Source organism: Mesitornis unicolor, unplaced genomic scaffold (assembly GCF_000695765.1).
Source record: "Mesitornis unicolor isolate BGI_N332 unplaced genomic scaffold, ASM69576v1 scaffold8710, whole genome shotgun sequence".
In the NCBI taxonomy this organism is placed as follows: Eukaryota; Metazoa; Chordata; class Aves; order Mesitornithiformes; family Mesitornithidae; genus Mesitornis; species Mesitornis unicolor.
Genome location: NW_010158923.1, coordinates 9,380 through 21,029, shown reverse-complemented (window position 1 = coordinate 21,029; position 11,650 = coordinate 9,380). Strand labels below are relative to the sequence as shown.

General features: G+C 43.8%; 1 protein-coding gene across 2 annotated transcripts in view; it reads right to left on the bottom strand.

Moving 5' to 3' along the window:
- The window catches only part of SLC13A3 (solute carrier family 13 (sodium-dependent dicarboxylate transporter), member 3), a 16,663-nt gene extending 5,317 nt beyond the window's left edge, over nucleotides 1–11,346 (bottom strand). For both annotated transcript variants that reach the window (XM_010185030.1, XM_010185037.1), the window contains exons 1-6: nucleotides 11,085–11,346; nucleotides 10,564–10,727; nucleotides 5,497–5,563; nucleotides 4,583–4,768; nucleotides 3,981–4,106; nucleotides 1,549–1,644 (exon numbers count right to left, since the gene is read on the bottom strand). In XM_010185030.1, the coding sequence (XP_010183332.1) occupies nucleotides 1,549–1,644; nucleotides 3,981–4,106; nucleotides 4,583–4,768; nucleotides 5,497–5,563; nucleotides 10,564–10,727; nucleotides 11,085–11,320 (875 nt within the window). In that variant the 5' untranslated portion in view covers nucleotides 11,321–11,346. The remainder of the gene's footprint in view (nucleotides 1–1,548; nucleotides 1,645–3,980; nucleotides 4,107–4,582; nucleotides 4,769–5,496; nucleotides 5,564–10,563; nucleotides 10,728–11,084) is intronic.
- Between the last annotated feature and the right edge of the window lie 304 nt (nucleotides 11,347–11,650).

Genomic DNA, 11,650 nt, shown 5'->3' with positions numbered 1-11,650 from the left:
ATGCCCAGATCAGATGTCACATCAGGCATACACAAGGCGGACCCTCTGGCTGTGGCAGAGAGGAAGGGTCAAGCAGCTTCTCATGGTCATTCATCTCACCACTGCCCTCTGGGATGTCCCTAAGGCACGGTCAGAGGTGGCTTCACTCCAGTTAAAGCAATGTAAAAGATTCAAATCATATATGCTACAGGAGGAATAGGATTCAAGGTCAAAACCTAAACATTATCCCTTAGACACATGACAAACAGCAGGGTAAATGGCAATATGATTCACTAAGTATCAGGCTTGACTCCAGTGGAGTCAAGATTTAACCAAAACAATGCCTCAAAAACACTGTTTAAAATCTCTCCAAGCACAAGGAAGTGCATTTAAACCACTGGGAAGATGCCACTTGAATTGATTTTAAGTTATGGGGTTGCTAATCAAATTGGTAGAGCACAGCTTAATGGACTTTCTCACTTCTAGACCTCAAAGTGGGACTTTGATTCTTTCAGAGACATTTTGCAGGCTGCTTGATAATGTACTGAATAGAACAAATAAACCAATTTCTTTCATTTACAGCACAGGCACAGACAATTGTCTTTGAAGAACCATTCCATGTTCCACACAACAGCAATAATTACAATGTTGATAGCATGACACAAACATCGCTGAATCTTCACAGCACTGCCTTGAGTATGAAAATACTATTTTACAGATGGAGAAACACAGACCATTTAAGGTTAAGACCTGCAGTTTCAAAGACCTTCACTAGCCCTGGTTGCCCAGAGTATCAGTGGCTGGTCAGACATACCTAGGGTTTGATTCAACTTTTCCTGGCCCTGCCTTTTTTGGCATTTCTTGTAAGTCTATAACTCATGTGCCTTTCTGCTGGTTCCTTTCTTCAAAATATTTTCCCCATCACTGCAATTTGCAACAAGCTTTTTCCAGAAGACAAGGCCTTTGAGAAACTACAATAAGAAACTAAGAGAGTCTTGTTCTTTCTTGACCTAATACAGTTGAAGGAGTTATTCAGAAAAAATCATGTATTCTACGACATGGATCTGACTTTTTTCCATATACTTTCCTTGAGAAGCTATTAAGCTTTCTTAAAGTATATCCACAATCCATAAGATTCATATCCATCATAGGATTCATCAGCCTTCTCAGCAAATGTTTCCTGCTTCGCACAACAGGTACACACAAAACGTCAAAATTCAACCTGTGTTGGTTAGTACATAACACACACAAGACTGATTTTTGTCCCTGGAGTAGAAAAATGACAAACAGTAATTAAACAACCCAGCATGAATTCACTCTATAATACAAACTTTGTTCTTGAGAAGACTTGGAACACAAGCTGCTATTTGCAATCATTCCTGTTGGCGAAGGTGGAGAGGCTGGAGCATGCAAAAAGTGAACTTCGGCAGGTTATAAACACTCTGAATCAAAACATGTATTTAATTTTCTTCTAAAAAACTCCAGCTCCCCCTGTTCTCCACTCATAAAAGAAGACATTTCCAACCCACATGTTTTCCTTTTCATTTCAGTCCCAGCTTTATGACTCACTTTGTTGGACCCAGTTTCTGATAGTCCTCCCTTATCACTTCTCTGGCTCGGGCTTCTGCATCCACTCTTATATTTGACTTCTTTGTTCTCCAGCCCCTGCCAAGAAACACAGTTATATCTTTACATGCCTCTGACATAACCAACACACAGCAAATGATGCTTTTAGTACTGCAGATTATGCACACATGACACACTCCTTCAATGCCTGCTCTGCAAGTTTCAGAGCTACACATCGCTGGTGGCTCAGTCTGTGTTATCTTCAGATCATGAAGACAGATGATGTAAGTCTCTGGTGCAGATACAGCCAATAAGGTCCTATTTTATATATCCTTTCTCTCTCCATTTGTACAAAGGAGATCTTGCAGAGGTTAGGAAGTTTTCTCATTTATATTCCAAACTGTTTCCTCCAGCATGGGCTGTAACTGCCAAAAGAAAGTCCCAACATTGCAGGATTTCTTCATCTCTAGCAGATACCTACTTGGGCAGAATAACTAGGAAGAGGGTGACACAGAAAATTAATCTGTCCCTTCACTTCTCAAGTCACTTGCAATTTCCTGGGTGACCCCAGGATGCTGCTGAGGTCCAACAAAAATGTGAGGAATTTCTAACTGGCTGGGAATGTTAATGTGCTCCTGGCTAAGCCTCTTAGCCAGGCCAGGCTGATTGCACACGCTGTTTGATCCTTTGTAGTATGTGCATACAAATTATATATTCATATCTCACACTTCATCTCCCATCACATCCCCTGCCACTGAACCCGGTTTCTAACCCTGTCTGTGACCTTAATTAAACCTAAAAACCTCAATTTTCTGCATCAGATGCATCCATCCCGCCCCATGGTGCCTGTGCTTCCTTAATCCATTCATCATTGCAAAGAGATATCATGGCTGGATCGTCTACATGGATGAATGGTTGATCATTCAGAAATTCCTGAACCTCAAATAGATATGTGCAGCCCTTTAATTTCTTATTTTTTAGAGGGGGGGTGTTATTGATGGCAGCATCACCTCAGCTCAGCCAGCCTCTACACATGCCTTTCAATTTCTTTTGGATTCAAGCAAAGCTGACCTGCTACTGCCACTATGTCCATCTGCCTGTGCTGTGCTGCAGACACCAAGGACTTGCCCACATAGAAAGTCCAGCCACTATTCCAGAGCCATCACAGTCAAAGCAGCCCAACAAACTCCTGCAGAACCTCAGCTGCACTTGTGCAGCTTTGCAATGTCTCTTCTGAGCCACTGGGGAATACTGGTATCTGTGCTGGCCCAGCTTTCCCAATAAAGCCGTGCTTTGCGCTGACAGAGATGAGCCAAACAAAACAAAAACCATCACGTTCTCTGAGCACAAGAATAATCTGCATTTCGGCAGGGGCTTTGGCCAGCACAGTCACCTCGTCCCTCACCTGATTGTCAGGGGCCATGACCCAACCCTCACTGCAGGACATGGGAATTTGGGCTCCGCATCACGTGAGCCCGGACATGCGATGCAGAGCAGTGTGGGTGGAAGCGGCTGCGAGTCAGCAGAGCATCCTCCAGCAGCACACAGAGCCTCCCATGAAGCTCCACGAGCAGTTTAAGGACCAGCATTTGGCATTTTCTGGATTGAAACTTTCCCATTGATTTTTTCCTGTCTCTGAGACAATGTAAATATTTGGACACCTGTTCTCTTCCCCGGCCCCCTCCTCTATTTTAAACTCAAAATAACAATTACTGACTTTTCTAAATATCAGAAATTCTGTATGGTCCCTGGAGGAAGCAGGACTGTGAGTTTGTTACTATCACATGTGAGTGCGTAGGGGGAAAAAAGGACTACAAATGAATGAGCACAGCAATGCTGCAATCTTTTTATGTAGTGTACACTAGGGGTTGCATGTATCCAGCAAAGGTTTACCGGAAAAACATGTTATTCTCAGTTACAGATTAACACACTGTTGTAAAATTAAGCCCTGTTGTGAAGCAATCTGTTCCAAACTCAAGTTTTTGCCTCAGGAACAAATCCTGGCTCCTTTATGTTCTAGGAGATCTTTGCTACTAATTGCAGGGGAATCAAGATTTCTCACTTGTCTTCGAAGTTTGATCCTGCTTTCCCTTCTGTCAAAGAAAATCTGCCACTGACCTCCACATGCCCAGGTCAGGTAATAAAACAACTTTTAAAGTTGTATGTTTAATGAATGAATACATAATACATATTCTGTACAGATATGTATTTCAGTTAGATAAGCTATGAGGTATCTTTAAAACCCTCCTGCTGCATATCAGCTTCTTAAAAATAGATGACTTGTTATAGCATGAGCATCCTAAAGTTAGTTATGAAGCCCCTCACCATCCACGAGATGATTCTGAGTGATATCAGTAGATTTAGTATAAGAATCATGATGAACGTGTATTTCACAATAACCAGACAACATATATGTATAGCAAGTATAAACGTACCTCAGGTTAATTCCTCCATACAGGATGGAAATCCACAGCCATCCCATGAGAAGAAAAATCAGCATTAAAGGAAATGCAAACATAAACCAAGAACCAAAGTTCACCACATCACATTCTGGAAAATAACTAAGCAAATGGGAAAAATGAAGTTAATGCAAGAAGGGAAAACAATCCTTCAATTTAAGGGTAAACAGACATCTGAAATCAGCAGCAAAATATCCCAAAAACATGGCAGTCTGTGTTTAAACTGTTCCTCTGTGGGCACTAGGAGTTACCTAGACACTAGGAGATTTGGGCAGTGTTGTGTTGGACACCCCCCCAGGTCCCCTTGCCACCCCCAGCTCACCCAGCCCAGCTGTGCAAGCCTCCACGGGAGGCTTGTTTGGCTGACAGCCTGGCTGGGTATGCTGGAAACCTGCTTAAGATTACACTTAAGACTGATGCAATCACTCTGCTTTCACCTGCTCAGAGTTTCCCAAAATGCTTTGGAAGGGCAAAAATTTTCTAAACTTGTTCTCACCACAGAAGAGAATTTCCTACAGGGATGGAGAACATGTCTGTTTTCCAGGATTTACAGGGCTCTCCAGGATGGACTCCCATACCTCTTCAGCTGTCCCAGAAGGATGAGGTTTGGTGCAGTTCCCGTCAGTGTTGCTGTACCTCCAATGCTGGCTGCATACGGGATTGATATGAGGAAACCTTTCCATATATTTGTTTTGTATTCCTCCTCCTTCTTCAAGTCTGAGAGAGTATCACTGGCAACCTCCTTCTCCTCCGTCAGATCTTTGCTTTAAAATGCATCAAAAGAGAATCTGGTGAAAGCCTTGGTTTAAATACAGCACAGCCACTTCAGAGCCTTGAAAGAAGGGAAATTCCCAGTTTTTAGAAATCCAAGCTAATGCTGTCCTCAAGGACACCTAAGCAGCTCAGTGCAGCAGAGGGCTCTGCTCGGTGAACTGCCACAGGGGACCAGCAGCCTTGCAGAGGGCAGAGCACCCTCAGCACCCATCCACAGGAGCTGAGGGTGCACATGCCTTGCCCAGCCCCTCAGCAACTTAACATTTAGCAAGAAGTCCACAGGACTGCTAAAAGTATAAACAAAAAACCACCAAATTTATAGCACCAAGAAGAAAGAAGCATCTGATCCTGAAAAGATGCTTCCTTCCCATCACTATTAGCAAAGCAGGACCATCACCAGTGTGAAAATCCTGGTGGGTTTTAAATCACTGGCTTCATACGTTTCATTTTCCTGAGAAAACCAAGGCACAATTCCCCAACAGGAGAAACTCCTGGCTACCATTTCAGAGTGGCTAGAAAATCTCTGCAATGATTTGTGCATGCAGAAGGATGCTGGACACACAGAGTAGGGCTTCCTATCATCAGGCTGCTAGTGATTGGGATGTTTGGTATAATCAAAACATTTCATTGATTGAATTTCAAATTCCTAAAACTTGGTCTAGCTCAGGGGATAATTCTCTCTCTCAGCTCTCTAATACAAACTTTATAGTTAACTTACTCCTCAGTACTTGCCAGAAACTGCATCTCAGTTGGTACAGTGTAAAGTTTATTCTGCTGTAAAGATGCTGAAAAAGAAAGATTAGGACTTTAAAACAGTTTAAAGCATCTAGAAAATTCTCCTTGAACCAAACAGAGGAACAGAGGAAACAACTGCCATTTACAGAGGGCCTGTGCAAATGAAGGGTGCACTCATGCCACGGGGACAGGGTCAGGAACACTTGGAGGGGATGAATGAGCTCATCTCCTCCTGCCACCACTCCGGTCCCATCACAGCACCCAGCTTCTCCTCCAACACCCAGAGGCGCTTGGTCCTTTTACCACTGCCACTGGTTGGACTCTGGGTTGCTCTGACGTGACAAGAAGTTTCAGGCTGTCCCTTATCAAGTCATGGGTTTGGGCTGGCACTTTTTTGGGGGGGGAGAGGGGTGGGGGGAGAAGGGGTAACGATAGCTTATTCTTAGGAAGAAAAACTCTTGGGCCTGATGTATCTGTAAGGCACATTCCCTAAGGTACAGCAGGAACAATCCCTGCCACGGAGCTCCATTTCCAAGGGATGAGAATTCTACCTGCGGCTGACACCTAGCACAGTCATCATAAAGCTGGAATTCCCTCTTTAAAGATGAGAGTGAGGCACATTTAGGGATTAGGCTTTGTACCAGGTCTTATGTAATCCACCCCAACAGCAAGGACCATTACCAAGCCCATCAGCCCCTCCATAAATGACAGATCCTGCATGCTGAGACCCCAGTCCCCATCACAAGTTTAGGGCCAGCCTAGAAGGGATTCTGTTGCATACCCAGTTCCCAGGGACTGTACTGTATATTTCACACAGACTGTGCCTTACTGTTCTCCTTATCACCACACAGGGAACACAAGCAGGACTCAAGAGCACTTGAGAAAGGGTGTATTTTGACCAGAATGACCAATTTTGTCTTTGGCAGTAAACTGGAAGGTGTACACAACTACCATATGCAAACATACAGGAGAATTCGGAAATCAAAAGACAGAAATGCAATGCAATCACTCTTTTCTACCAGATCTCACACTAAGGCTTGTGGCATTTGTAGTTCTGGCTCATGGCCTGACCTCCTGAAGTGTGTCATTAAACACCATTGTCCATAGTCCTCAGGACTGAACCACTTGTGAGTTTTATCCACCTTCAGCCCAGATGGCCATTCCCCATCACCACTGGCTCTGCTGCCTTTCCTTTCCTAGGGCTTTTTGTACATTTTTGAGTCCAGAAGGCTGTGCCCTTGCTCTTGCCCTTGCCTCAGGCTCTGCAGACCACTGTGTGCAGAGCCCTGTTCCTGCCCCTGCCACCTCATCAGTCCCCAGATATCCTTGCACCCCTCCTCAGTCCAAACCATGACCCTCTTCTACCTGTGTGTGCACTGGAGACAGAAAGCAGTGTGTGGAGAGGAGCCAGTGGTCAAAGTCTCTGGACTCACTCACATGTGCACTAAGGACACCGAGCTCATTCCAGCTCAGCAAACCAAGGAGTTTTGCAAAGTCATGCTTTACACATCGCTAATTTACCAAATTGGAGTTAATTGGCTTGGATGCACACATGCTGAGCTTTCATCCCAACAATGACTCAATGGAGGGATGTAATTAGAAGAACAACCATTAACCCGTGGCTGACTGTTGATCCCCCAACACATATACCTCAAGGCCCCTTATCACTGCTGTCCCACTCAAGCTTAGTGCTGGCTCTGCAAAGAGACATATTTCATTCCACCTTTTAAGATTTTTCAAATTTTTCGAATTTTTTTCCTTGCTAAGACCAAACTCCCAGTCCATCTTGCCAGGATCATCTGTGAGTTACCTCTCAAGGAAGGTCTGCAAAAGGCAACTGTGCAAAGGAAAGCCAGAGTTGCTGCAAAGCAAATTTTTCCTATGAAACTTGTAAAAAGGAGTTAAAAATTGTTACAGGTCCATAAGTCAGAAAAGGCCAAAGATCACTGAGATAAGACCTGGCTGTACACACCTCTCACAGTGTGAGGATTCAGTGGCCATTTCACCTAAATATCTCATATACCTTAGAGGCAGACAGGGTGGTCCTAGGAAAGTTTGGTTTTAATGACATTTTTATTGTTTCCAGAAAGTTGAAAAGGCCTGAGAAGGAATATTTCCACCCACCAAGGGCTGCAGGCAGCAGTGCTGGGGCAACCACCCTGCCCGCATGGGCTGGGGTTTGGCAGTGGCATCCAAAAATGCACATTTCCCACTTGCCTCTTTAAAGACATAATTTCCAGGACTGCGACCCAACTAAACACATCAAGCACTGACTGCAGTTTATCTTGAATTTGCAGAAGATATTCTCTATGCAGGAGGGGAAAGGAGAAAAAAAAAAGGAAATATTTTCTTATGATTTTTGCCCGGAGATACTGAAGCTGCTCAGAGGAATGAAACATTGCCATGATGGGTTAGTGGGCAGAGAGCAGGAGAGACTGTCAAGGTCACTAGCACAGGGGTTTCCACTTTGTCACACACATATTGTTGGAGGTGTCAGGCAGAACTGTAGGGAATCTATAGCCCACCTCCAAAAGGAAAATTGTGGAAGTTGAAAAAAGCCTGTTGGTGTTCAGTTTATAACCTTGCTTCAATCAACTAGAACCAGCTGAGACTTGAGCCGCCAAAGTTCATCTGTGTTCTTGCATCAGGAGCCAATAGTGTCAAAATGAACAAAACACTACATCACATTTTAGCTATCAAAGACAAAAGCATGCAAATATTTACTGATCTATAATGTGGTGCCCACATGGTTAAGCATGGACATAAGCAACTTTCAGGTTCTCTCATCAACAAAAAAGTGTGACCAGCTGATCAGACACTGCCTTTTAATCCTGGCACTGTGTGTGTAAGCAAAGCCCTTCACAAAGCTGATTTCATACATTCGTGGAGATTTCTTTGGAAAAATAAAGTGCTTTTACATGCAACATATATATATATATATATTTTTTTTTTTTCTTAGCCACTCTTTTTTAGCCTCCCAGACACTACTACAGCATTATTAAAATGTATCCAAGCAGATTTGCAAACTGACCTTATCATATGCCATTGTAAAAGTTTGCTTCCACAGACAGTCCCCTTTGCAAATAAATCTGCCAGTCTTTTTGGGAACACAGATTATAATTCAGTTAGATTACAAAAATTAAGTAGACTATAGTTAGATTACAAAAACTAAGTAGACTATGAAATAAGTATCCCTTTTTCTCAAATGTACATTCCTTACACACAGTTAGGTCTCATCAGGTCTGTGAAAAAAACTAACTTCAACAGTCCCATTGGAGACGTACAACCAGCCCTGACTGCAGATGACACCAGACAGACAGGAATCTCCTGCAGAAAGCTCAACTTCACCTCTCTGCTCCTAGGTGTAACATCAGAGTTGTTGCATTTGACTGATTTTAGATTTAGGGTTTCCTTCAAGGAACTCAGCTTTACTCATCCATTCAGAAAGATTACAGAAAAGGATATCTTGAGACTGAAGTTCAAATAAGAAGTCTGTAAGAAAACCTGCACTTGACGTTGTACATTTGACAAATTATGACTCCTTCACTTTTATTTATTACTTTTAAAAGTCTCTACCTCAGAAGAAAAATACATCATCACATGATATTTACAAAGCATCACTTTATTCATTCTTCTACTTGCACACCTCTCCCTTTGCCTTCTCTGGTATCCCTCACCACTGTAAGCGTTGCAAGCCAAGGGCATTAATTTTGTTCTTGCCAATGTCTAGGACAATGGAGGTCTTGAATTTATGTGTTTCCAAATTCTACTGTATTTACAGGCACAACTACATAGTAAAATCATTTCAGAGGATGGGGTCAAGAAGGTTAAAAGCAGACAGACAAAACAAAATGCTTCTACAAAATAAGAAATTATAGCAAGAAGGTCAGTAGGGTTGATTTTAATAGATGTGAATGGTCAAAAATTCATAAAGCAAATGTGATAAAGCAACCTGTGGTGCAAATATCTCATGATTGCTAGACATTAACGATGAATGATTAACTATATCTTTATTAGAGTATGGACATGTTTGAGTCGTCTTCTGGGGACTCATTTTTCTGCCTTAGGACTCAGTGGGAACCAAAAAGCCATTGCTTTTAATCACAAGGGCAGAAGAATTACTAAGTAGTGCAAGAAAGAGAAGCTATGACTACTGCTGCAATCATCAGTAATGGCTGCAAAGAGGACTGCATCTCTGTTTTGCTGTTTCTCATCACTGCCTGCCAGAAGCCCAAACTCCTGGAAAGTGAAAAAAGGGCTTGGAGGAAGAGGACTTGACGAGAGGACTTACGACAAGAAGGCTGGAGGAAGACCTTATCTAACTGCATACTCTTGGCCAAGCCTGCCCATGATCTGCTCAGGAACACCAAACAGTAGCACCAAGTGGGGAAATCACATAATACTTGATAAATAAGTATTTAATCTGCCAGCCTTCCCTTTCGTCCCCTCTTTCTCCTTCAGTTCAGGCTCCAGTTTCTTGTGGGAACAAACAGGAAAGAGAGAGGGGAACTCGCCTCTCCATGAGCACTCGGCAGTCCTGGGTGCTGCCACGGATGGGCCATTGTCCTCACCCTTGCCCTGCTCGCACTGTACACCCAGTCCTTTGCCTGCCTCTGCTGGAACACACCATCACGTAGCACACATCTGCCCAGGTGTTACTATCTACAGCCTTCCCTGGCTCTGGCTATCCCCGCAGCAAGGCATCCCTACGAATCCCATCACCACCGTGCCCACAGAGCTGGACTTTGACTTGTGCCAGCAGCAGGTTTATGGAGCAGGTTGGCTGGGCATCACCACTTCTTGGTTTTTCCAGACGACTCATAAGCATTGCCTTGACATGACAAGAAGAAGGGGCAGGATTAAAGGGAGTTTTATGCCAGTATCTCTTCCACTGCAGCAATGAAGTGTGTATTAAAATAGGACCAGCACCGAGATCAAGCTGCAGCTAAGAAACCTAGTACTCATGCCAGTGAAGTCAATTAAATAGGGCATATTTGACAGCAGCAGGGCAGACCTTAGCTGGTTTATTCTACTGCCCTGTCTTAATTACCTTGGTTTTCTTCATTTTCCCTGTTCATATCCTTAGATGTTTCTTTCTCCCCAAAGAGGCTTTTTAGAATTGCATTTGCAATTGGAAGCATCATAGCAGTGGAGGCAGTATTACTTAACCACATGGACAGGAAAGACGTTGTCAACATCATCCCTAAAATTAGTCTGGAAGAGAGAAAAAAGCAAAAGCTGAATTTCTTCAGTTCGGCAATTTCTCTGATATATTATAGCTAGGGGGAGAAAAGCTCATGTGCAGGGATAACAAAACTAATAGCAAAAAGAACTTATGCGACTACCCTGGATGGAGCACAAATATGGGACAGAACCAAAAGATTCTCCTCACGCTCCACTGGCCTCTGAGCAAAGACAAACAGCTGAATAAACTCAGTAAGCCGGAAAAAGGGGGTGTGGACAGCCTCCTGCTATGGGAGACACTCGCATCATGGGCTACCGGAGCAGAGCCGCTTCCTGAGCACCTGCAGCTCACATCCCCCATGGAGATCTCCCTGCGCCCATAGTCACCTGGCTGGCTGGACTCCCACTAACATGAGGACCCGGAGCGCTATCCTGCGGTGTAAATTCCACTCCTCAATGGCCGAGGCCATGATTAAACCACTGAGGAAGAGGAAATTGGTGTCTAAAAAATACTGTGGGCAAACTTTGTTAGATGGGAGGATCCCTAAGAAGGGAAAGAGGACGATGGGCAGCAGAGCTGTCACAGCCAAGGGCAGCGCTTCTGTGCACCAATACAGGGCCATCAGCAGGATCACATAAAGACATCTTCCTTCCTGCAAAAGAAAGAGAGAGGAAAAGTAAGATGTGGCATTACAAAGACGTCTTTTCACTTGGAGACACTTAGACAAGCAAAACACACTCATTACTCTTTCAAGGATACAGTAGTTCTCCCAAATAACTTCCATCAAATGCGACATATTCCCCTCTACATTGTGTAGGGGTTCAAGACTTACACTGGCCCTCTCAGACCACAGCAAACCCCAAATCCTTCTCGATTGCCTGAGCTTCCTGTGCATTGCAGGGTGGCAGTGCATTGCGGCATCAATCAAGGAAGCTCTGGAGCTCCATGTTGA